At 38.8% G+C, this 27,918-nt stretch overlaps 1 protein-coding gene across 3 annotated transcripts in view; it reads right to left on the bottom strand.

Annotated features, from left to right (window-relative positions):
* Positions 1–5,970: 5,970 nt before the first annotated feature.
* ero1b (endoplasmic reticulum oxidoreductase 1 beta) overlaps positions 5,971–27,918 on the bottom strand; it is a 91,621-nt gene continuing 69,673 nt past the window's right edge. For 2 of the 3 annotated variants that reach the window (XM_069885057.1, XM_069885055.1), the window contains exons 13-17: positions 27,199–27,268; positions 26,693–26,779; positions 18,831–18,964; positions 9,824–9,880; positions 5,971–8,400 (exon numbers count right to left, since the gene is read on the bottom strand). In XM_069885057.1, the coding sequence (XP_069741158.1) occupies positions 8,388–8,400; positions 9,824–9,880; positions 18,831–18,964; positions 26,693–26,779; positions 27,199–27,268 (361 nt within the window). In that variant the 3' untranslated portion in view covers positions 5,971–8,387. Of the gene's footprint in view, positions 8,401–9,823; positions 9,881–16,393; positions 18,616–18,830; positions 18,965–26,692; positions 26,780–27,198; positions 27,269–27,918 lie in introns of those variants that run through there. The other variant, XM_069885056.1, reaches the window with a different exon arrangement.

Genomic DNA, 27,918 nt, shown 5'->3' with positions numbered 1-27,918 from the left:
GAAATGGACAATAGATCCCAGGCTTTGGGAGAAAAGATAGATAAAGTACAAGATTCCCTCTCTGGTCTAATGGGGAGAATGAATGAGGCTGAGGACAGAGTGGGTGTTAATGAAGACAAAATGAATAGAGGAGAAATTGGAAGTCATGATGAGAGAAAGGGAGTACATCAGGACCAAGTTAAACATCCTGGAGAACTTCAGCCATAGAAACAATATAAAGATAGTGGAGTTAAAAGAGGACATTGAAGGGAGAAATCCAGTTAATTTTTTCCAGACCTGGTTCGCCGAAATACTGGGCTGGGATGTGCTGGGTGAAAAAGTATAGGTAGAGAGGACCCACCGATCCCCCGTTCCAAAACCAAATCCTGGACAGAGACCCTGCTCAATCTTGGTAAAGTTGCTGCATTACCAAGACAGTTGCTGCAAACAGTGCAAAAATGAGGGAGAGTCTGATGGAGATGGGGGGAGGTAAAGATAATTTTTTAACCATGATATTAGTCCAATACTTTTAAAGTCAAGGAAAGAGTTTGAACTGGTCAAAAGGCTGGTAAAGCAAAAAGGTTATGAATGTGTGTAGTGGTACCCAGCCAGCCTCAAAATAGTAATGCCGGGGTTGGTTGTGGGGGGGGGGGGGGGGGGGGGAGGCCATATAGAGTTTTTATCTGAGCTGGGAAAAGCTTGACAATTCACTGAGGAGTTACTGGTCCGGAGTGGGTGGGAAGAAAGGTAATAGCAAAAATGGGGAATAAACAAAGAAGCTGTTGTAAATAGTAATAGTATTTGGGCGCAGTTACATGTTATTATTGGATTTGAGGAAAGGGGGAAAAAAGTAAATATACAAATTGATGAGGGGAAAATAGAGATCTGGGATCCTCAGTGGGGAGAGGAGTGGAGGAGTATGAGTGCGGGGAGCATGACCTATTATATTGAGAGGATTGGTGACAAATTAAGGGTAACGGTCACCAAAGGAGGGAAAGGAGGGTGAGGGATGGGGGGACTGTTTGAGGTTAACTGGTTGTTTCATTAGTTTTCATTGATGATGTGTCTTTTTGTTTCTCTTTAGTTGAACTTTTGAGTCCTCGTTTTTTTTCTCCTAGGGTTTGTCGCGAGCCTGGTGGACAGAGGCAAGTGCCCCAGGATGATCAGTGGGTTGGGACAGGAAAATGCAATGAAGGTGAGGAAGGACTACTAAATGACTACCCTAGGGGCGATGGCTGAAAGCATTAAGTTTGCTAGCTTTAATGTTAATGGTTTAAATAGAAATGTTGAGAAAAAGGGTATTAGCCTTCCTCCAGGAAACCTACTCGACTGAACAAGAGCATCAAAAGTTAGAGTGTGGGTGGGCCAGGTAATAGCCTCCTCATTCAGTTTGAAGGCAAGGGGAGTTGCAATCTTGGTAGGGAAGTGTGTTCTGGTGAGAGTGCAGGGTGTGACTTCAGATAAAGAAGGTAGGTTTGTATTGGTGCACTGCCAGATATACTCAGAATCCTGGATGCTCCCAACTTTGATGATGAAAAATGAATGCAGCATATTTTCCTGAGATTGGCAGAGGGGAGAACATTTTAGCTGGGGGAGACTTTAATTTTTGTCTCGATTCTGTCTTGGTTTAGTCAACAAGGAAAATAACAAAAACAAAGGTGGCAAGAACAACCATTGAGGGTATAAAGGAGCTGAATTTGATTGACATATGGAGGTGGAAGCATCCAAGGAAGAGGGATTATTCCTTCTCCTCAAGGCAGCATGACTGCGACTCTAGAATTTTTTTGGCTTTAGTCCATGTAAGGTGTAGAATCATGGAGGCTAGGTAGATGGCAAGACTTCTCTTAGATCATTCACCCTTGGAAATAATGGTTGAAATGCTAAACAGGAAACAGTTTATAGATGGCATCTTAATCCATTACAGTTAAGGAAACCAGAATTTTGTAGTTTTAGAAGAGTGCAAATAGATATGTTCTGTGAAGTTAACTCTACCTCTACTCCAGATAAATTCCTCCTATGGGACACCATCAAGGCGTATTTGAGGGGTCAAATAATTGGATAGACTAGAACAGTAAGGAAAGAATACAAGAAGGAGGTGAATGAATTAGAACAAAAAATTCCCCATTTGGAAAAGGACTTCCAAATATTGGGCTCAGAAGACCAATACAGGGCTATTACAAATATGAAGCTGAAATATAACACACTTCAAATGTACGGTATGGAAAAGGGCAAACTGCAATCAAAACATAAATATCACGAATAGGGGGAGAGAGCCCACAAAGTCCTTGCATGGCAGTTGAGGACAGAGCAGCCCTCGAGAACAATCAGTATGGTGCAAGCTGGAAAAGATAGGGTTTCCTATAAACCAAAGGAAATTAATGATACTTTCTAAGAATATTATGAAGGTTCATATAAATCAGAATTGGTGGGGAGGATGGACAACATTGGACAATTCTTGTCCAAAATAGAGCTGCCAAATTTGAAGAGCAGGAAGACCTAGATGGTCCATTAACAGAAGACGAGATAGAAAAAGCACTGAGCTCATTACAAACTAACAAGTCTCCAGGGGAGGATGGGTTTCCACCAGAGTTCTATAAGGAATTTAAAGATTTACTGATGCCTCTAATATGGAGGTGGTAGGTCAGGCCATGGAGACCCATACGCTCCCGGATTCTTTTTCAATGGCAATTATTGCGACAATCCTAAAAAAAGACAAAGATCCATTGTTGCCATCTTCTTATAGGCCAATTTCATTATTAAACACAGACTATAAGATAATAGCCAAAGCCCTGGCAAATAGATTGGCAAAGTATTTGCCAAAGCTAGTAAATAAGGATCAAGTGGACAGAAAAGTAGCTAGGTTCTTTATGGAGAAATTGACCTGGAATTATAATCTTGGTGGTTTACGGATATTGGACTTCAAAAAGTATTATTGGGCAGCCCAGTAAAGACACATCTCCTCACTCTTCGAGGGAGTGGAGGTGCCATCGTGGTCTGTACTTGGTGGGAAAGAAGGTGACAGAGGATTTAATTTATAAATCGGATGCCAAATTGCTATCCGGAAAAACTGACAGCCCCATATTGGAACAAATTATTCACATTTGGGATAACATTAACCAATATTTAGGAATAAAAGTGGGGCTGTCCCCAAAAACACCCAACTCAAAACACCCAAATTGATTAATACCTTTGATGGTAGGTAACAAGATCCTGGATATCTGGCACTGGAACAGCATCATGTGTATAGAGGACTGTTACAAGCAGGGGCAGCTAATGTAATTTGAACTTAGACAGAAATATGATTGATCAAATAGGACATTCCACTGCTACCTTCAGATAAAATCTTTTCTACAGGACAAATTAGGTCTAACCATGGCATAGTGCAGTGACATAGAGACCATGATTCGAAGGGGGAACACATGGAAATTCATTTCAGCAATGTATTTCTTCCTCCAAGCAGAAGGTCCTAAACGAAGCCTTTGTAAATCAAGGCAGAAATGGGAGTCAGGCCTAGGGATAATGGAGCATGGAGATACAAAGCCGTGTTCCCTTGGAGAAAATCATGTATAACTTGAGGGGGGAGGTATGGCACTTTCCAAAAGATTTGGCAACCATACCTAAACTTTATAGCACGGATATAGGGAGCACTACTGCGCTTCGCTGCTCTGCCTTCCCTGCTTCCTCATCAGGTTTTTTTGGGGGGGGGTGTGTGGAGAATAGGGCCTGTCTCATTCCAGCTGGATAAAGTCAGGAAAAGAAATCGGCCTGGACCTGGGCTGCCATGCCACAACATACCTACAACTCCCTGATCTATGATTTATTCCTTTGTTGTATGTTTTTATTGTCGTGTGTTTTAAAAAAAATTAGTTTAGCATTAAATGTTATGTGTCATGGGAGCCGGGGGAGGGTGGGGAGAGTGTAGGGTAGGGGATAAATTTGGACTCAACAGAAGAATTTGTATAGTATGGATTTGGATATGTTGTAGTCAGTGTTGATCATACTCACTGACAATATTGTTGAAAGCTCTTTTGAGTCCAAGTCAGGAAAATTATAAATTATTCCAAAAGAAGTGCACAGTTCTTAAATGAGTCCCTAATTGAGTTTGTTGTTGAGGAGTCTGACGATGGAGGGATAGCAGCTGTTCCTGAACCTGGTGGTGAGTATTGTGGCACCTAAACCTCTTTCCTGATGGCAGCCTCAAAAACAGACTGTGTGCTGAGTGGTGTGGATCCTTGATGACTGTTGCTGCTCTCCAATAGCAGTGGTCCCTGTTGATGTTCTCGATGGAGAGGTTTTACCTCTGATGTCCTGGGCTGTATCCACTACCTTTTTCAGGGCCTTATGATCAGGGGTATTGGTGTCCCCGTATGAGACTGTGATGCAGCCAGTTAGCACTTTCCATCACACCTCTGTAAGTTTGCCAGTTTCTAGTGTTATACCAAACCTCCACAAATTCCTGAGGAAGTAGAGGGGCTGACATGTTTTCTTCATGATGCCTTTCGTGTGTTGGGTTGAGGAAGGATCCTCCAAGATAGTGACTCCCATGAAATTAAACTTGCTCACTCTCTCCACCTCTGATCCCCCAGTGATCCCTGGATTGTGCACCTCTGGCTTTCCCTTCCTCAATTCAATCAGCTCCTTAGTTTCGGTGACATTGAGTGAAAGGTTGTTATTGGTGCACCATTCAGCCAAATTTTTAATCTCCCTCCTGTATGCTGACTTATCACCTTTCTTTATACAATCACTACCATGGTATTGTCAGCAAATTCATAGATGGTGTTATTGTCGTACCAAGCCACAGCGATGTAGGTGTAGAGTGGGAGGGGGCTAAGAACGCAGCCCTCTGGTACTCCAGTACTAATGCAGATGTTCTTACCAATTCTCATCGATTGTGTTCTGGAGGTGAGGAATATAGGATCCAATTACACAGCATGGAGTGTTGAGTTTCACGTCTTGGGGTTTGCTGATCAGTTCCAAGGGGAATGATGGTTTAAATGCCAAAATGTAGTCAATAAAGAGCATCCTGATGAATTAATCTTTACTGTCCAGGAATTCCATGGTTTTGTGTAGAGCCAGTGAGATGGCAATCGCGATAGTCTTGTTGCCTCGATAGGCAAACTGGAACGTATCCATGTTGCCGCTCAGAGTGGAGATGATATGCTTCAACACCAGCCTTTCAAAAAACTTCATCACTTCTTGATGTGAATGCCACTGGTTGATAGACATTAAAGTCACGTTGAGCTTCCAACTTGGTTGTATGTCAATCTAACCTTTCCACCCCCACGCAAATCAGTTTATCCTCAGCCTTGTCCATTATTACAGTCCAAACACAAATTGCAAAAATAATATCCCATATTTTACTTGGGTAGTTTTTAACTCACTGGTATGAATATTGAATCTTTCACGTTCAGGTGCTCAAACCTTCTGTGCTCTCCTCCCACACACTCATCTACCCACCTCATTTTCTTCTCCATTTCTTTAATCCTCCCTCCATGGCTAAGTTGGCCCATCATCTCCTCCCTCTGGCTCCACCTATCATTCTCTATCCCACCACTCTATATACTATTCCCTCCCAGTCCTGTTGCAGTCTTGACCCAAAATACCAACTAAGACCTTGGACGTCCACAGATGCAGTCTGACCCGCTGAGTTCTTTGAGCAGTCTGTTTTGATGTTATTGAAGTGATGGGTTATCATGTTTACTATTATTGAAAGAGTTTTATAACTTTCATGAAATTTGAACTCATTTTTGGTTGACTACTATTCAAAACATTTGTGGATTAGGAAACTCAGATCCTGTCAGCTGATCCAACCCTGTCCTGAAGATGAATCAAGTGTCACCTGTGTCACTTGCTCGTATCAAGACCAAATGTGTTATATAAACCTTTTTTCCAGGAAGAATCACAAGGAAATTAGACCCTTTTGGTTAGTCAAATTTTACAATCTTGTTTCTTCCTTCTTTAACAATCAACAAAAATAAAAGGGTTTGAACATTTATTTTGATTGTCATTTTATTTATTTTAGTTATTATTTAAATAAATACACAACATGTATAGGAAACAGATGGTGAATTTCCAAAACATTTTGTTCCTCTTGAGCAGATATTTGGTCCCTGTTGGCTGAAAAGAACTTAACCAGGAGAGAACTGGAACTTGGATAAGTAGTGATCAAAGAACAAAAAAATACAATTAATTCTGTAACATTAACTGAGCACTTATTTTGTTTAAGGCAGGGCACGTTTGCATCAAAATATTAGCATACCTCATCCAGATGAAATTCAGGTAAGTATTAAACCAATCAGGAGCAGAGGCTGTGCCAAAGATTTTTAAGAATTATAAAGCAATAGTTGGACAAATTTAAATGTACAGCATGGTAGCAGGCCATTTCAGCCCATGACACTTGAATACCTAATAAACCTACATCCCTGGTACATTTTGAACGGTGGGAAGAAACTGGAGACCCGGGAGAAAACCCACACAGACATGGGGAGAATGTACAAACTTCTTACAGACAACGCAGGGTTCGAACCCCAGTCCCAGTTGCTGGTGCTTTAACAGCGTTGTGCTAGCCCTGGAGTAAAGAAACAAAACTTGTTCATAGTATTTTGAACACATTTGCAAATTTGACTGGAATCACCAGACCTCTAAAATAAAATATCAATTACTATTTTGGAGCAAGTTTTGCTCTTTGCAATCACTTTTATTAGCAGCTCACTTTTCTATCTACCCATAGTTTATTGATGAAACACAAAAAAAATGGAACTTCATTGTTTTAATTGAATCCGAGTGATGCAACAAGTACTTCAGGAGAAGAATGGTGGTTCATCATTTGTAATTACTTTGAAATTGCACATCATAAGACAAAAAATTTAATATCATCAGCTAATTTAATTTACAAGATTATAAAAATATTGTACATGTTCAGTTAAACTACTAACATTCTGTTTAGTGTTGTTTCACCTGCTTGAATGATCATTAAGTTTAAACATGCCTCTGGCAACTTGTTTTTTTTATACATGGAGAATTTTCACATTCAAAACCAAGAAATCATTATTTCAGACTGCCTAATCTTATAGATTAAAAGATTCCATGACAACAAAAACCTTTGGGACCAGATATAAAAATACAATGGCTATAAATACAGATCAGAGCATAGGCATTTTGTGGCATGTGACACAAAATCTCCCTCAAAATTCCAAGACTTAATCACCAAGGCATTTACTCGCTACCTGCAAAGATCAGTACTAAATACTCAAGAAGCTGAACACTTCCCTGGACAAAGCAATGGATTTTATTGGTAAGCCATCTACCACCTTAACCATTCACTCCTTTCCATCAGTGGCATAACAAGATCATGTTAACAAGGTGGATCATATCAACTTTTTGACAGTGGATGACAAAGTGGCAAACTACTACAGAGAGTGTTTAAACATTCATACAGTTGGTCAACTCCACCTCTGGGAAGTGGGAATGGCATTAAATGCTGCTCTTGCCAGCATTGCCCACATCATGCATGCTATTTAAAAATATCAGTTGAGGAAAACATAGCTATTAATGAAAGCTCAAACCAATGTAGCTTCGCTAAATCTCTACCATTAATATGTGCCTGAATTTAAACAGTTAAAGATGTAACAAATAAGCAATCTTAGAAAAATATCCATCATATAGTCCAAAAAAATCTGTTCTATATGTAACAATTGTTTTATTATAACAGCTTCTCTCTCTCTCTCTACCCATTCTAAAGCACCATTCTCTGACAAAGGCACCTTTCAGCAGGTAAAGGAATCCAAAGTTTAGCCTAAAATAAAAGATGGTCATTGAAAATACAAGAGAAAGCTGGAGAGGTGTCTTTGAATCAGTTGGGGCAAATAACAGTTTCAGAGAAAATTAAACAAATACTGAGGGAGAAAGAAACAGTCTGAAAATACTAAGTGGGTCAGGCATCTTACGAAGAAAGAGAAAAACAGGGTAACATTTCAAGTCACAGATCTCTCATCTGCAATGTTCTGATTGATTTCGTGTACCTACATTTTTGTTCCAATATCCTCAAAGGTACATTAGGGTTAGGCCTTAAAATGTTGATCTTTTAGGTATTTTCTCATTACTTTCATTACACGTTTCTTTTGAATTTCTCACTGGATTTATTAGTAACTATTGATATTCCTGAGATAAACTTAGTTTAGAATACAAGGACCATAATTTCACCAATGGTGAAATTAGATTTGCACGTCTGCAGCACGTGGTAATAGAGTTAGAACAGGAGAGATAAAGGGAATGGCTCTTGTGCAGCAGAACGACTGACATAAATAATTTGGTTGAACAGCCTGTTTCTAAGTTTCACATTTCCTCTTGGGTGTTATACCTAAGCCTACATCTAATTCTTTCTCCTTTCCCCATGGTGCACTGACCACTCAGCAGCCACTCCTGCAAAAAAAAATCAACGAGGGTTAAGAACACTTAGTTCAATTACTGACATGCAAGCAATTGATTTGGAAACACAAGCTTGTGCAGGCTATCTATTAATGGTCTGAGGCTATAAAGCAATTTTACTAGTGGCACAATCTTTGACTGTTACATTAGTTTTAACATTTTAAACTATATATGAGCCAGGTGAAGTTTCACATGAGCCATATGAAAAACCTTCAGGTGCACCCATGCACAAAGGAAAGACTAGTTTATACAAAAATGTATTCATTATTATTTATGCCATACATATTGATAACCTTACTGACAACACTCAACAATAATTCATAGCCACATTTAAAAGAGTCACATTTCTGGCCTCTAGCTCAAATCTAACGTACATCAGATTAGACAGCTACATTTGATCAATTGCAGAATGGCATGCTTAATATTGGATACCAAAATCTGATATAAAAGCCCATTGGAAACAATATCATGATGTTGGACTATTTAACTTGGAAAGGGGTTTAAGCATATTATTGCTTTTTGATTTTTATTTTGGAGTTCCACCAAGGGGTGAGGGGGATATTCATATTTAATATTCCTTGTGTGCTAAAGATTCTTTTAACAGTCACTAAATGCTTTTCTGAAGTGGTCTTAAAATTCATTTCATGAATTGATTACCAACAATTAAAAATGTTATTTCTCCACAAGTTTTAACAGTTTAATGTTGCTTAAAAGTCTATAGTGTTCAATGCACAGCAGATAAAATTAGAACCCACCCCAATGGTTGCTTTTATTTTAAAAAAAGTTACAGGTCACATTTTATCACAATATACAAATGACACACCCCAAAGTAAGAGCAATTTTTTTTCTTCTGGAGAAAACGTAACAGATTCTGAAATGGCATCTTCATGTACTGTACTCTGGATAATTTCAGTGGTCAATTTGAACTTTAGTAAGCCAACGATCAAACACACTGAAGTAGTTCTTAAGAACACATTGCATTGCCAATGTAGTTGGGGTCAGAAATGGTGTTCACAAATCACTGGGAGTAAAAATAAAAGAACACTCCATTAAAAGCAGATTAAATCCACAGCTACAGGATTTAATATGTCCTTAATGAGCAAGGTTTGGTGGTGTAAAAAAAAATCTGAATATTTATGACAAAAAGCTTACACATGGTGAATGCCAAAGGTTTGGGAATAATAAAAAACCTTAAGAGCACTTCATTGTATTAGGTTAAATAGGAAATGCTATTAATTGAAATAGAAATAGTTGTTCACTATTACCAAACCTAATTCATCTCTATCTAACCAATGTAATTCTGTAAAATGGGCAATAGCCACTGGATCCCTGAAGTTCTGCCAGGTATCAAAGACCAGGCAGCTCTACAAAGTCTCTGCAATGCATCCATCATTGACATTTCCAGAGCATTTGTTACCTCTTGTCCTTTAACAGCATTTTGAAAGTCTGCAACTCTTGTATGCTTGTTGAAAGTCTGAAAGAACAAAGTTCATCAATACAAAGTGAAACTCTGGCCTCAAAAGCATTCACTTAGGATTAAAAAAAATGAATACAAAAAGCTGCACTTAGAAAACATAAAATAGGCCACGTGAGCCTTTTAACCTGCAATACCACTCAATATAATCATGGATGATCCTCTATTTTAACACCATAGTCCCACTCTCACTCTCTCCATACCACTCAAAGAAATTTATCTTCTTAAATACATTCAGCAAATTGGCTATATTGGCCTGCTGGTAGTGAATTCCACAGGTTCAACAGTCTCAGTGATAATATTTCTCACCTCAGTCTTCGACATCTTGCTCTATGAAGCTGAAGACTGGTCAAGGCATCTCAGCTCCTGGCACCTCATTTGTATGATCAATTAAATATTCTCTCATTCCTGTAAACTTTAGTGAATATAAATCTACTTCTCAAATGTAGTCTCCCTCATCCCAGGTATCATCGTGAATCTCTGCTGTATTCACTGGAAATACATCCTTTTCTTTGGTCAGGAGACCAAAACTCTACTCCAGATATGGGGGTCATGCCAAAGGCCTGTATAAATGTGGCAAGACATCCTTACTGTATGCAAAGCTTATTGCTTTGAAAACCAACATATGATTTGCTTCCTGAATTGCTTGGTGTAACTGCATACTGATTTACCACACAAAATTTCTTTGTTATGTCACCACCTTCTCATCTAAAACTCGGTCTGTTTTTCCTGAAGGAGAGTGCGTGTGTGTATACATTTTGACATTACGACATTTCTGCCATCTTTTGCCCATTTCCTCAATCTGTTCAAGTTGCCTTTAAGCTTCCTTGCAACATCTTCAAACATTAATTAGTTTATTATCAGATTTTAGATACTGTCCAATTTGACGGCTTGAGATCAGAAGAGTTCCCAATCCGCTGCGGCATAAAACAGGGCTGTGTACTCGTTCCAATTGTGTTTGGCATTTTCTTCTCTGCTCTACTGTGCCGTGCCTTTCCAGAGGCTTCAGGCGTAGCCCTGCATACAAGGCGGCTCCGGAAAACTTTTAAAATCTGTCACAGCTCTAGGCCAAGACCAAAATCAGAAGAGCTATGATTCAAGAACTGCTCTATGTAGATGATGCTGCCTTTGTGGCTCACTCCCAGCCAGAGCTGCAAGCTTGGAGGATGCATTTGCATCTGCCTGTTCTGAATTTGGTCTGAAAATCAACGCCTGGGGAAGAGGGTCATCTTTAGCCAACAAACCCATGACACTCCATCAATTACCATCAATGGGTCAGTGCTCGCCAACGTAGAGAAATTCTGTTACTTGGGCTCCACCATGACAACAACGAACTCACTCGATGCAGAACTGGCCACACGCCTGGGAAAAGCATCTACTACCTTTGGATGCCTCCGTGCCCGCGTGTGGGAATACTGCCACCTCTCCACCAAGTTGAAGATCTGAGTCTATGAGACCTGCATGCTAAGTACTCTTGTCTACGGCTGTGAATCCTGGGTCACGTACAGAAAGCAAGAACACTGTCTTAATGCATTCCATTTCTGCTGCCTCAGATCCATCCTAGGCTACTCATGGCGCGACAGAGACACAAATGTCCAAGTCCTGAAGAAGACTGGAAATACGGACCTCTATTCAATCACAGATTTTATCAAAACAGTTGTGGATGAGTGTGACCCCTACCAAATTATTCAGGGTTTTCCCCAACCTAGAAGCCCTCGATGAACAATGAAATCTGGAACCTGCTGAGAGCCAGATCACAAGCATTTAAGTTTATAAATCTAGATCACTACAAAAGGAGCAGTTCGGAAAGCCATCTTCTGGGTAAAGAGGAGTTTCTGGAAGAAAATGGAAATATCGAAGGATACCAGACAGCTGTGGCAGGGTCTAAATGACATAACCTGCTACAATTTCAAATCTGGTGCAGTAGGAGACGGCAAAACTTTACTCCCAGACGAACTCAATGTCTTCTATGCTCAATTCACCATAAGAACAAGAATCACCACCCATGTCCCCTGATGATCCTCTCCTCTCTGTATCTGAGGATGACGTGTGGGCTGCCTTCAGCATAGTGAATCCAAGAAAAACATCAGGTCTAGATGGAATACCTGGCCGAGCAATGTTCCCTCCAATCTTTAGTAGTCAGTGTGCGCAAAAATCCTGTTGTGCTCATTTTTTCATACGACAAAAGTATGTGCGCACTGAATGCTTGTGCAAATGTAAACTTGAAATTGTTTCAAGATAATTTTGGTACAGCCCATCTCTCATGGCTAATAAAACAATAGAGGCATGTTTTAATATAATACAAGCATGACTGCATTCTACAAAGTAATGTATTTAAGATTTTCGTGATGTGCAAATGTGGCATTTGAAAAACTGACTAATAGTTAACAGAAACAGTCATCTAAGAGATTATTTTCAATAAATGTAATTATTAATTGCTGTATTATTTTAGGTAACTAACCTTTTGTGCGCACGTTAATTTCCTTTGTACACTGGTTGCAAAATGTGTGTGCACGCACTGTTTAGAGGGAACAGGGTGGCCGAGTATTAAAAATCTGTGCTGACCAACTTGCCAATGGATATCTTCAATATCTCACTCAGGTAGGGCGTGGTACCCACCTGGTTCAAACAGGCGTCAATCATACTAGTGCTCAAGAAGAGTGTGGTAACCTGCCTAAATAGCTATCGATCAGTGGCTCTCACATCCACAGTGATGAAGTTCCTGTCTGAGCGGTGACATGGATCAGTTCCAATTCACCTGTAGGCCTACAGCAGATGCCATCTCATTGGCTCTAAACAAAGCCCTGAAACACCTGAACAGTAAAGATGCATACATCAGGATGTTCTTTATTCACTACAGTTCAGCATTTAACACCATCATCCCCTAAAAATTGAATGCCAAACTCCAAGACCTGGTACATTAACACCCTATTGTGTAATTGGATCCTGGATTTCCTCACCTCTATATCAGTTAGTGAGGATTGGTAAGAACATCTCTTCCACAACATCCATCAGCACTGGAGCACCACAGGGCTGCATTCTTAGCCACCTGCTCTATTGCTATACGCCCATGACTGTGTGGCTCGATACGACAACGTCATCAGCTATAAATTTGCTGATGACAGTACAGTAGTGGAATGTATAAAAAGGGGCAATGAGTCAGCATCCAGGAGGGAGATTGAAAACATAGCTGAATGATGCACCAACAACCACCTCACACTCAACGTGATCAATACCAAGGAGCTGATTGTTGATTTCAGGAAAGGAAAGCCTGAGGTATACAATCCAGTGATCATTGGGAGATCAGAGGTGGAGAGGGTGAGCAAATTTTAAGTTATTGGGAATCACTAGACCCAACATTCTAATGGCATCAATAAGAAAGCACATCAGTACCTCTACATCCTCAGAAGTTTGTGGCGATTTTGTATGAGATCAGAAACCCTGGCAAATTTCTACAGATGTGTGGTGGAAAGTATGCTGACCAGCTGCATCACGATCTGGTATGGTGACACCAATACCCCTGAGCGTAAAGGTTGTGGAAACAGCCCAGGACATCACACGCAAAACCATCCCCACTATCGAAAACATCTACAGGGAACAGCATCAATCATCAAGGATTCACATCATCCAGCACAATCTCAGTTCTTGCTGCTACCATTAGGAACAAGGTATTGGTGCCACAAGATTCATACCACTAGGTTCAGGAACAGCTGTTACCTCTCCACCATCAGACTCCTCAACAACAAACTCAACCAGGGACTCACTTAAGGACTTGTGAACTTTATTGATTTTTTTTTCTCTTTGTATTGCCTAGGTTGTTTACATTTCTTTATTTGTTTACATGTGTATGTTGAGTGCAATTTTTTTGCACAACCACTAAGTGGTAATTCTGTCTTGCCCGCAGGGAAGAGAATCTCAGAGTTGTATGTATGCCATGTATGTGCTCTGACAATAAATCTGATTCTGAGAGAAAAAAAATCAATGAAGTGCAAAAGTAAGAGTCCTTAAGTAAATCCCTGATTGAGTTTGCTGTGGAGGAGTCTGATGGTGGAGGGGTAGCAGCTGTTCCTGAACCTGGTGGTGTGAGTCTTGTGGCATTGTCTGATGGTAGCAGTGAGAACAGGGTGTAATGTGTGGTGATTACATAGTGTTCCCTGTAGATGCTCTCAATGGTGGGGAGGGTTTTACCTACGATGTCCTGGGCTGTGCCCACTACTTTTTGCAGGGCTTTACACTCAAGGTCATTGGTATGCCCATACCAGATCATGATGCAGCTGGTCAGCACACTTTCCACCACATACCTGCAGAGGTTTGCCAGATGTCATACCAAACCTCTGCAAACTCCTGAGGAAGTAGAGGTGCTGACATGCTTTCTTCACGATGCCTTTTGAGTGCTGGGTCCAAGGAAGATCCTTGGAGATGGTGACTCCATAGAACTTAAATTTACTCGCCCTCTCCCCTTCTGATCCCCCAATGATCACTGGATTGAACACATCTGATTTCCCCCCAAATTCAACAATCAGCTTCTTGATTTTGGTGACATTTAGTGTGAGGTTTTTGACCTTGTCTAATTCCATTGATATTTTCCAAGAGTATTGTCACCTCATTCTTCAGAGTGCCCCTAATATTTTATTTCTTAATCATTTCGCACTAACTGGTCTGCAATTTCCTGCTTTCCTCTCTCATTAAAAAATGGGTTATATTTGGCTTCCTCTTATTTGTGGGAACTATTGCACAGTTTAAAGAGTTCTCAACAATGACAACAAATGCATCTCCCATTTCCTTTAATAATTTTAGAAATGGAGAAAGTAGTTAAATACTATGAAATAAAAATTCTATGCATCCCAATGCTAAATTCAAAATTAATATGGCCCAAGAATTCTTCCCCAGGAGCACAAGTTAAACAAACCAAACAAGAATGACAAGAGTGTATATATCTCTGCAAAACCCAGCTAGGATATCTGGAACATTGGGTCAAAATATGGTGTCACCCATTCCAAACAGTGATAAGACCCCCCCCCCCTCCCCAATGTGATATTGAATGGCACAAAGGGTCAAATGACCCATTTCTATTTCTTATGGTCTTCAAGCTCTTATTTAATCCTGTTCTGGTTAGTCTTTTAATTTCAAAAGAAAGGAATTATTAAAACATGCAGGATATTTTTCCAGTTTTATGGCTTTCCTTAGTAAAGGGAGAGGAAGCTAAAAACTTACAAGTATCATAATTAACTTGTGGAGTTGAGTAGTTGCAATAAGTACACCTACATACTGAACACTGTGAATCTTTCACAATACCTGGTGCTCTATTCTCTTTTTGTATTGGGGTTAAACGTCATTCACAAGTTGTACAAAGATACAAATATTGACCGGTGTGCTATCTCCAAAGTGGAAGTGAGTACTTAGATAAAACATTTTGCTCTTAAATATGTTGCTTTACCATTTTTGGGTTGAATATTTGCCCATGTTCCCTCAAAACCAAAACAATAAATCAGTGTACAGGCCATCCCTGGGTAACAAATAAGTTCGGTTTTTACAGATGTCCATAAAAAAAGTCAATTATAACCATACCTTTACAGTATCGTAATAAATGAAATCAAAAGGACATAGACTGATAAGAAAGAGCAATGAGAGGGAGGAAACTTTCTGCTATTTGTATGAACAAATTAATATATACATGTTGGACTTTTCAATCAAATTAATATTATAGAAGCTCATTTATTTGAGGGGGACAAGTTAGGCATTCCTAACTTGGGACTGTTTATATTGTAATGCCCTGTTTTTCTTAAATACAGGTATGTATCACTTAACGTCCAAGATACGTCTGTGAAATTGGGCGTTATGTGATGTGAACGTTGTGCAAACACCATATTTTATACTAAGCTATATGGAATACTGTAGTGTACCTGTAAACATTTTATTTGTAAGTTGGGATCAGTGAGAGGATGGACACGGGGCTGTGGGCAGAGAGTGGGGCAGTGGAATCAGAGTGGGGACTGACACAGGGCTGTGGGGAGAGAGCGGGGTAATAGGATCAGTTTGGGTATACAGTATATAATTTTCTATAGTTAGCGATCAGTTTTTCTAAATAGCTATGGGCTTGCTCGCGGTAACTGAATAATTATGGGACCAGGACATATATGTAGTCGGCCTTTGCCCGAATGGATATTAAGCAGGGGATACCTGTACTCACAAATTGCATTTATATAGATGATGTACTATTGCTCAAAGATAAGATCACAAAATCCTTATTTTGTAATTTTTTGTTTAGATTTAACAATTTTAACTGTTAAAATTGCTGTAGGACTAGAATATTTAGAGGACAAGAAACCTAATTTGGTGGAAGAAGGGTCTTGATCTTGGGAGCACAGAAGGGTCCTGGCAGATTGGTAAATGCGAGTTGCTTTTTTTGCACTGTTGTGGAAACTCAACAAATGCAAGGTGATACTTGGCAGCATTAGGAATCATTGAGTTAGAGTTAATGTTGAAGTTCTAATGATTGTCCACACAGTCAAGTTTAGCTGCATATCCACAATGTTGGTGTCCAGTTTATTAAGCACATGACCCATCAGTTGATTAAAGAAGTACAGGAGAAGTAGTTAATGTTATCCTAAGCAGAACAGGTATGAGTTTGTGTATGTAATTAAGACCACAATATTCCACTGATGATTGCAAGAAATCATTAACCCATTAATGGCCAAACCAAGTTATGGGTAATAGTGAATTTTCTCTCTGCAAAAGAGAATTGAGTATTTTGATAACTGGCAATATGGAAAACAATAATCATGGATTTTGATGAATTATTCAAACAACATTCATTGCGAACAGTGTGAGTTTATAGGTCTCTCGGAATATTAAAATAGCATTGAGGTCGAAATAGCAACTTTTCTGCAATGATCCTATTAAAGTCAAACACCATGAATAATGTCATCAAATCAGCAAATGAGCATCAAGAACACCTCTTGGTCAACACAGCAAATACAGATACAAAGTGAAGGTGAATTGTGGGTAAATCAAGGATAATAACAATCAGACTACAAAGTACAGCCATGATTTCACTAGAAGGTACAAAAGGCTTTCACCCCGAATTATTCTTCCCTTCATAGCTTTACCCTGTTCTTTGTTAGATTAGCAGGGATGCCTGCTGTGATGTCAAAAGGCTTCATCAAGCTTATTTCACAAAGTTAGTCAGTTAGATTTTGATCAAATCCTTTGTGTTAAGGAAGTGCTGAGCTCAGAGCAGTACTTTGGAGGGAAAAATCCAACATCAATTTCTTTCATCTGTTTCAGTGACAGGTTTTCTCCAGAGTCTGGGGTTGTCTGGCCAGTAACTGCTACATTTAAATTTGGATCTAAGATGCTGTTATGGAGCTTCAACCAAGTTATAATCATGTGCATGCTGTGCTTAAACCCAGATAAATAAATGGCATAGGCTCACAGCCAGTTGAAGATTCATTCCATGATTTTTAATCTATCTTGGGTGAAGTGACAATGGTGACAGTGGAAGAGAGCAACAGAATATTAACGTCGCTACTAATTAGTATACTTCAACTCCACATTTAATTGTGCTCTTGCAATTCACTCTTTGACATCTGTACTTTGCACCATGGCACAGAAAAGCATGAAGTTATACTGTGCCAATACTGTTTTGCCCTGATTTCTAGATAGAGTAAAACCCCATGTATCCAGAATTCAAGCAATTGCCAAAAAGATGAAAATAAATAGGTTAAAAAAAAATCAAGTTTTAATTTGACACGCCTTGTCGTTAGTTCGCCAATCCAGGCAACAATGCCAACTCAAGCAATCTACAAATCCCCATAGGTGCTAGATACCAGGGGGTTTACTGGATAATGCATAGCGAAATACAACATCAATCACGTATTTTTGAGTAAATAAATCCAAGTATAAACTTAAGAATTATGATAAGAGCATTCAGGTTGAGTAATTATTGCAATATGAAATCTAACAAAAAATGTCAATCGAAATAAGGAATTCACAATCTTATCTTTGAACAATACATATAAAAACAGGGCATTACAATATAAACAATCCCAAAACACCAGAGTGAACAGCAAAAGCACAATGAAATGAGAAGTAGAAGTATACTAATTAGTGTGGATGTTAATATTCCATTGTTCTCTTCCACCATCACCACTGCCATTCCAATCATGGAATGAATCTTCAACTGGCTGTGAGCCTATTGTCATTTATTGCACTGATTAATGATATTTAATTTGAACTTAATGCAGATGTTTGCAGACTGGATTGCATTTTGAAATCTGCACTAAAGGGAATAGATTTAAATGTCTTAAAATTAATTTTAATCTTTTCATGTCGAATTTCAGCTTCACAAATAATTCTTGTGTGTGTTATCATTGAATGACAACACAAATTTCAGACATTTGCCCTGTGAAGTTCAACAAAACTCAACAGACCATGTATTCAGTTGGTAGAGATGACTAGATGAATCTACATCTGATCAGATTTTGAATGTTCTTCCACACCTAATCTTACTCTTGAAAAATTGTTGCAGTTGCTTATTCCAAAATACTCATTATTCATGCACGTGCTTGACAATATGAACAGGACAATCAACTAAGGTATCACAACGCAGATAGATCATTTAATGTGTGTGGTCATCATTTCAGAGGTGGTGAATGAAAATAGATTACTGGTGAATTCAATGCCTCTTTCACTCCTCCACCCTCGGGCCTTTATCAGATGCCAATGCAGTTTCCCTGCGGAGGGAGTAAAGGCATTTTAATTTGAGTTTCTCCCTTTACATATGTAATTTCACCTATTCTATCTTAGTCAAGACCCATGGATGCTGTCTGACCTGCTGAGTTCTTCCAGCAATTTTTTTTGTTTTGCATTTTGAATTTGATGTATTGGATGACATCCTTTGGAAAGTTACATCGTGAAAAATAGAGCTCATATTGGAATAAGCTCCTACCTGCTAAATGCATTCAGCAGAGCAACAACCTCCTGTCGGGTGAGTTGAAAACCAGCTGAGGGGCTGTGCTCTGGGAGACTCTTAATTTCTCGTTCAGAAAATAAAATCTTCAGTGCAGTACCTAAGCCCTGAGTCTGGAGAGAGAAACAAATGAATTTAGAGTCATACAACACAGAAACAGGCCCTTCAACAGTACACCACCAAGTATCTATCCATAATAACTCTATTTTCCAGCACTTGGTTCATCACCTTCTATCTTCCGCAAGTCCTTCAGGCAACGATTTCCAGATTTTAGTCACCCTCTTTCTCAGATCTCCTCTAAACCTTCTACCCTTACCTTGAACCTGTGCCCTTTAGTTTCAGATACCTGTACCACATGGTGAACCTTCTTACTATCTACCCTATGCCCTCAAATTGTGAATTCAATTAGATCACCTTTGGTTTCCTTTGTTTCAAGGAAAGCAACCTCAGACTAGCCATTCTCATCTCATAAAGGGAAATATTCCATCCCAGGCAATATTCTGGTAAATTTTCTCATGAGTTCAATTACATTCTTACTAGAGTGTGGCCACAAAAACTGCATATTATATTCCAGCTGTTAATTGAATCAACATTTTATGCCCTGGCAAATGAAAGCATCCTGCAAAACAGCCATTCTCAACGGAGGCTCAATGGGGGGGGGGGGGGGCACAAATTGAAATCATAATTTAAAAAAATGTTTTTTATGTAGTCAGTTGGAGAGAAGTATGGAAGAAACCAACTAAACAGCTGCTTTACAAGGAAGGATGTCCATAAATTTTGAGCAGAATACTAAAGGGATATAGCCAAAAAAAGTTCAGAGTGGCTGCTGCAGACCATTTTAATCACCTATTTATTTGGGCTGCCTTCAGGGATCCCTGGACTTATTTACCAAGCTGTCGCTATTCTTCAACAATTCCTAGGGCTTTACCGTTCATTGTATATGTCCTGTAAGACCAACAAGAGACAGGAGCAGAATCAGGCATCTCAGCTCATTGAGTCTGCTCTGCCATTCGAATCATGAATGTATTCTCCCTTTCAATCCCATTTTTCTGCCTTCTTCCCATAACCTTTGGCACCCTTACTAATTAAGATCCTAATAAGCTTCATTTCAAATCTACCCAATGACTAAGCATTCACAGGCAACTAAATCTTATCCTTATTCATCCTGCCAAAATACATTACATCACTTACCAGTATTAAATTCCATCTGCCCTGCCATATCAATCTTATCAATATTGCCCTGCAGCCCAACACAACATTCCTCACTATTAACTAAGCCAATATTCCTGACATCTGTGACCATTAACTATAATTGCTACATTCATTTCCAAAATGTTAGAAGGGTTCCTATGGTACACAACTTGTGACATCTTTCCAATCACACAAAAAACCCTCACCATCCCTTTCTGCCTCCTATCATCAAGGTGCGTTTGGATCTAATTGCCAACTTGTCCAAGAGTCTATGGGCTCTGACCTTTTGGACAATTCTTCTATGTGGGACCTTGACAAACTTCTATTGAAATCCATACAGACTACATCAATCACACTATGCTCACCAGTACACTTTGATATCTCTTTGAAAAATGCAATCAAATTTTTCATACAGGTCTCTCCCAAACAATGGAGATCTTTAATTAATTCAAGCCTTTCGCGTCACCCCACAGCATTTTTCTAAATAACTTTCCTACCATGGACATTAGTCTCAATGACCATTCATTATCTGACTCATCCCTGCTCCCCTCGCACCTTCCAGCAGCTCACCTGGGGACACCAAAATTTAAAAATGTAAGGCCCCAGCTAACTCACCTATCTCACTAGACCTTGAGGATTTGTCCACAGTATATCAAATTCTTCCTCTTTTTGAAAAAAAAACCCAGCATCTGTTCTAGAACTTCATCAGATTTGAGAACCAGCTTTTCAAAATCTTCAACAATGTCCTTCTACTCAGTAAATACAGATATGTATAGTTAATTTAAAAGCTCATAAACTTCCTTTGGTTCTATGCAATAGTTGCCCCATTATTCCCTAATGGGCCCTATTTTTTTCTAGGTTACAACCCTGCACTAAATAAATTTAGTTTTCCTTAATCTTGTCAGAAATGATACTGCATGCCCCCACTTTTCACGCCAAATTTATTTTTCCAAGTGCTCCCTGTGGTGAATGTCTGCCAAGCTGCCTGTCTCCCCTCTGGCGAGCCTTGCTGTACTAACATTGGCTGTGCATTATCTCTACTGTTAAGGACACTCCCCTTGGATATAACTGTATTGTCTTTCATTATTGTACCATGAGTTTCTGCTAATAAAAGCCATGATTATTGTTTGACCACATCATCTTTGTCTACTTCATCAAATGGCACTTCACTCCCCCCCACCCAGCACACCCCTGTTTAGACTCCCCACTTTCAGTTTTCTGTTCCTGCCATAAGATTTTTTTTCTTTATTTATTTAATCCTTAATATTCCTTCAGGGTTCCTTAGACTTTAATTTTGAGCAAGGGTTGGCAAACTTTTTTAACCATCAACCTCTTCATGAAATCCTTGATCTCTCATCAACCCCCCCCCCCCCACTGCATGTAAAATAAATAAATAAATATCATTAGTGATAAATTTCACTCTAGCCTTGACATTTATCAACCCCTTGGATAGTCCCAGTGACCCCCCCCCCCTCCCAACCCCCAGGGTCAATTTAGACCACTTTGCTGACCCCTGATTTAGAGATACAGCACTGTAACAGGCCCTTCTGGCCCATGAGGCCATGGTGCCTGAATACACCCATGTGACCAATTAACCTACTAAACTTGTACATCTTTGGAATGTGGGAAGAAACTGGAACAGCTGAAGGAAACCCCTTGGACATAGGGAGAACATACAATCTTCTTACAGACAGTAGTGGATTCAAATCCAGGTCACTGGCAATGTAGCAGCATTGTGCTAACTGCAATGCTAACCGTAATCCGCCCCGCTTATACTTACCCTTCATGCTTTCAGGAACACACTGGACTCAAATCTTGCAATTTAACTTTTTGAATGACTGCCACTTGTCAGATGTAATTAGCTGCTCCCATCTACTTTTACCAGTCACATGATATTGAAATACTTTCCCCCAATTCATGACCTTAACTTCAATCCATCTTTACCTTCCATAGCTACTTTATTATCTATACATTTTGATTTTCCCTGGAATATTTTCCTAACTTTTGCGAGTCAATTTTGGGATGCATTTTAGTTTTGACAAGGCTCATCCACAAAAACCAAACAACACCATGTCTCCTCCTGCAGATACCATCTGGCATTCACTGTTATTCAATTTTTAAGTAAAAATTCAGCACATATTTTGTTGTTAATTTAGTAAATGAAACAATAATGTACCCTAGACTTTTGATAAAGAATAAGACAGTGGGGAGAAAGCAAAAATTTTCAATTGACAGATATTATGGAGAAATGGAGTCATAAAATACATTTGATTATTTTACTCCTCCATTCATGATGTAAGGAGATTGCGTACAAGTTTTTTTTATAGTGCTTTATTATTTTTAATAAGCATAATGGACAATTTGATAAATGTTTATGTGCATCGTTACATACCATGCAGTTTATATAGTTATTGTTAATAAATGTGTTGCAGTGATTGCTACTATACATGCTGAACTTGTAAATAATTTGCATACAAGCCATTTTATGAAAAGAAAAACATTAAGAATAATGCAAAAAAAAAAGCCATGGCCTCAGATTTTTCTATGATAGTCATTTGTTCTAAAGCAGTGGTTTTCAAATTGCCCCCTTAAACTCCCTATGCCATAATCTTCATTATTTGATTAAATAAAACTAAATTTACTTGGTGCAGGAGTGTAACCTAGAAAAGAATAGGGCCCATTAGGGACTAATGGGGCAATTATTCCATGGAACTATCAGACTATGCCTAATCCCTCCGTGATTAGTAAGGCATTGCTTAAAGTGGTATGTGAATGGAAAGAAAAAGTTTGAAAACCACTGTTTTAATCGTACCCTAATGCTATGTAAACAGTTTCTTAACTACAAAGGAAATAGGCTAATGACAATTTTTCTCAAGCAAAATATTTTGGTAACAATTGTGTCTAGAGAAGTGATTCTCAACCATATACCACCTTAAGCAATCCCTTACTAATCACAGATAGTATAGGGATTACTTGAAATGGTATGTGAGTGGAAGGAAAAGGTTGAGAATCACTGTTTTAAACAAATAATTAGAATAATTAGAGCCACCAGCTGCTCTTGGCCCAGTATCTAACCCAGTGGTTTTCATCCGTTTTCTTGCCACTCACATCCCACTTGAAGTAATCCCTGTGCCATCGGTACTCTGTGATTAGTAAGGGATTGCTTCAGGTGGGATGTGAGTGGAAAGAAATAGTTTGAAAACCACTGTTGTAATCGTACCTCATTGACTCGTTATGTGCATGGTTTCTTAACTCCAAAGGAGTTAATGACAATTTTTCTCAAGCAAAATATTTCAGTAACAATTGGGTCTACGAGCAGTGATTCTCAACCTTTCCTTCCCACTCACATACCACCTTAAGCAATCCCTTACTAATCACAGAGCACTTACGGAATAAGGATTGTTAAGGTGGAATATGGATTTAAGGGGGCAGTTTAAAAATCATTGCTCTAATGCACACATGTCAAACTCAGGCCCGCGGGCCAAATTTGGCCCGTGATATAATTATATTTGGCCCGCAAGATCATATCAAATATGTATTAGAGCTGGCCCGCTGGCCGCCACGCCAGTATAGCGCATGCACAGCTAATACTACGAATCCCAGAATGCTTTGCAAATGCGTTGGCGCCGGCCCGTCAGCCCGCTAATTGCCCCCACCTCTTCTCTTTACTTTCTGCGACCTGTCGCCTAACTCACATGTAATAAACCCCTTACGAAAAATGGCCAAACGAAAGACAGAAAACAGGACCTTTCAAGACAGGAAGGAGGCAGAATATATGTTCATCATTTTAAAAGACAAACCTGTTTGTCATTGAAGCAAGTTGTTATTTTTTTGACTTGTTGGCTTGTGAAAAAAAATACATTTAAAAGGAGCTTAAAGGCTATAGAGAAGTATTATTTATTGAATATTTTATTTCTCATTTGTTAATGCTTCTTCTGGAAAGAGTTTAACCAAAACTATTATTAAACATTTATTTTAATAAGAAAAAGTTTAACATTACATATGTTGAAAGAAGATGTTGTTGAAAATTTTCAATAAATATTTAGTTTGGCCCACGACTTAGTCCAAGTTTTTAATTTTGGCCCTCTGTGAATTTGAGTTTGACACCCCTGCTCTAAAGGAATGAGGATTAGACAATCATGAACTGATCAAACTGAGGCAACTCTCTGGGAAGATGGGGGAAGAGAAGAAAAATGTAAGAGCAGGAATTAGCTATAAAACTGTAACCTACCTAACAACTTCCAATATAAAGGGAAAAATTTGCTTGCCTAAACATTTTTTACTTCAATTTAATTGTGATAAATGTTATAACACATTTGGATTTTCAAAAGACTTTTTATTCTTACCAATGTCTACGTGCAAAAATATCAACAAATACAAAATTTTGGCATCTTGGGACTAATTGAAGAAACTGGCTTGAAACACAAGGACAAGTTAGAGACTATGTAGTATGGTATGTACTCAAGTTAATTAACTCAGAATGATGTTGAAACCATTATAATTTCAGACAGTAAGCACAGTGACAGAACTTGAAATTGAAATAAACAACCCAAAAACATGTCCTTAAATTGTGGCAGTAAAATATTAGAAAAGGGCAATTTTGAGAGAATAGGGAGAATAATTTGATTGGACCTTTATCAGACAACATTCAGAACACTACGTAATGTTGCAGAGAAATCGAATTAGGTGCATAAAAGAATTACGAAGTTGGTAACTGATTTGTAGGTTATGACAATCAAGAATCTCAGAATAAAGTGGAGGTGGTATATGACTATAGCTAACATAATAATGAATTTACAATAGCATCATGTTTTGATAAAATTGGAAACTACATTCCCATTCAGATTTGGTTTCAGATTCATTCTCAAGTACATAACGGTCGGTACATGACATCACATACAACCCTGAGATTCTTTTTCCTGCGGATCAGGCAGAATTGCCATCTATTGTTCGTGCAAAAAAAAACTGTACATAATGTACACATGCAAACAAATAAACAAGTGTAAACAACTAACTGTGCAATACAGAGAGGAGAAAAATCAATCAATAAAGTACAAAAGAGTCCATAAATGAGTCCCTGATTGAGTTTGTTGTTGAGGAGTCTGATGGTGAAGGGGTAGCAGCTGTTCCTGAACCTGGTGGTGTGAGTCTTGTGGCAGCAGCAAGAATGGAGTGCGTGCTGGGGGGTGTGGATCCTTGATGATTGCTGCCGCTGTCCGACGGCAGTGTCCCCTGTAGATGTTCTCAATGATGGGGAGGGTTTTGTCTGTGATATCCTGGGCTGTGTCCACTACCTTTTGCAGGCCTTTATCCTCAGGGATATTGGTGTACCCATATCAGATTGTGATGTAGTCGGTCACCACACATCTTAAGAAATTTTCCAAGATTTCTGGTGTCATACCAAACCTCCACAAACTCCGGAGAAAATAGAGGCTTCGACGTGCTTTCTTCATGATGCCATTAGTGTGTTGGGTCCAGGTGTGGTTCAATAAGTCCCCTTCAAAATGACCTTTCCTTTGGTTACGATAGGGCTCAATAATTCCCGTTCGAAATGACCTTTTCTTTGATCACGGTGGGGTTCAATAATTACTCTGACAGGGAGAATCACCCAAATTGTCCATTTCACAGAGTCATTCCAGAACAGTGTTCATGAGATGGCTGCTGATCACAAAGTGTGCTGTTCTTTTAAATGTTTCTCTCACATGTCTCTCTCTCTCTTTCCATTTGTCCCTAGATAAAGCAACAAATGTTTTCTCCTTTCTCCAGAGGTTAAACTTTGGGCACAGTCTGTACCTGATTGTTACCACTCAGTTCTCTCCTATTGTGAATGGTCACAGCCAGTACTAGCCCTTAAAGTGACAGTCACTAAATGAAATAAGAGCTCATAATAAGGGGTTAGCTCTCAGTCTAACCCTGATTCTGGGCCCATTTTCCATACTTCTGCCTTCTCCAGCACTGCTTCCAATGGCATCCCATGCACCTCTCACGATCCGCTCCACGGTTTGCAGCAGTCCATGTTCCCTGCTTCAGTTTGTTTAAACCGATCCAATCCACGAATATGAAAATCTATTTTGGGTTTTCTATTTTGATGCATTTACCGATCATAGACACAACGTAGCGGGTTAGGAATTTCACCAATGTGAGGAGCTGAAGTGGCTGCTGCAACCTCATGCGCTGGCGTCTTGAACTATAAAAGTGACCCCCACATTATGGCCATTTGAGTTACATGTCTCCCTCACAAAATTTACAAATCACAGTGTAGAAATCTGAGATACAGAATAAAATACACTCTCCTGGAATTTATATGGAAAAAATAGTAACTAAATCAACATTAAATTTGAATTTTTTGAATTGTGTTTCTTGATGTGGCTTCACTTATGGAAAAATCACCGTGTACCATATTACGAACACCCTACCCAGCACATTTACACTAGAGTTGCCTGTAAATATTTTGTACTCACATGCGCAATGCCTTTATTACTGATGTCGAGCGTTTTGACACACTATTTCCCATCCAAGTGACCCGTGCATCTCAGCAACTTATGCCAATGTAAAATTCAACTTGTATGTGCAACTGTTTTTAAACATCATATCAATTGTTTACTTATTCACTTGCTTTACTGTATGTAAGAATATGCTGATAGACCAACCTGCAGTTTACCCCATAATCTACACTTGTCACATCCAACACAGTCCATTATCCTTGAAATGTTCTTAAAATGGAGCCTAAATTCCTCCTGTGCAAGATGAAAAGAATAATTACAATCCAATAGTTAATTTAGTTTTGCACATTTAAACAGAGTTGACCTTGAAATCCAAAATTCAACATAAAATGCTACACACATCGACACGGTAACTCTCCGTAAGTTAGAGGAGCATGCCATTCAGAAACATCCTTGGGCACCATTATAATTTTCAGTTGCTTGTCATGCAGAATCTTGTATTTACTTTTCTACATTTCAGTCAGCATTCACTGTGTACAATATCATTTGCAACACAGAACAGGCTTGATTATTTTGCATTCAGTGTCATGGATTCAATGGATTATTTTTGAGCAATTGTGTTACTTTTTATTAATTTTGAATCCTTTATGGGAAAACTCTAGGATCTTTTATATTATTTATGTTCTTACAAAAAGAATACTCCAATTCTGTACCTTTAATGTCTTAGCTTCTTTCTTGTCACCTGCAAACATCGACTTCTCATCAAAATGCATAGGAAATGATCTACAGAAAAGGAAAACAATTTATAGCAGTTAAAGCAAATGACATAAGTGGATTTGAAATACTTTTCTCCACATATGTTCATATCAATCAACTAAGCAACAACCAAAAACTTGCTTTGATCTTGCAAGTTAAATCTTCAATTCTGGATTTTTAAAACCTGAATTCAATAATATTTGCATATTTTAAGTTGAATGAAATTATGAAAAATATTCCTATTCAAAGCAATAATACAACATAAATATCAAAGGCATTTGAAATGGGAGACAAATTAAAGGGAAAATCCAGAAAAGTATGATGGCAGGGACCTTTAGAGAGGAGATTTAGCACTGAAATCTAGAATTAAAAAAAAATGTCAAACAAAACTTGTTTCATAGAAATACAAAATACAGGAATGTATTAATTAAGATAGTGTTGAAGATGTGGTTTTCATGAACTTCAGTAAGAATTTTCAAACGCCCCACATGGTGTGCTAGTCCATAAAGTAAAGCAAAAGGGATTCAAGGCATGCTGGCAAACGAGATCCAAGATTGGCTTGGATCAGAAGCAAGAGGAGAATGATGGTTGAGTCTAGACTGGAAGACTATAACAAGTATTGTACCACATGGATCACTGCTAGGACCTTTATGTTTGTAATATAAATGTCTTGGATG

Source organism: Narcine bancroftii, chromosome 6, assembly GCF_036971445.1.
Source record: "Narcine bancroftii isolate sNarBan1 chromosome 6, sNarBan1.hap1, whole genome shotgun sequence".
NCBI lineage: Eukaryota > Metazoa > Chordata > Chondrichthyes > Torpediniformes > Narcinidae > Narcine > Narcine bancroftii.
The sequence above is the reverse complement of the archived record's forward strand: the minus strand, read 5'-3'. Positions and strand labels throughout refer to the sequence as shown.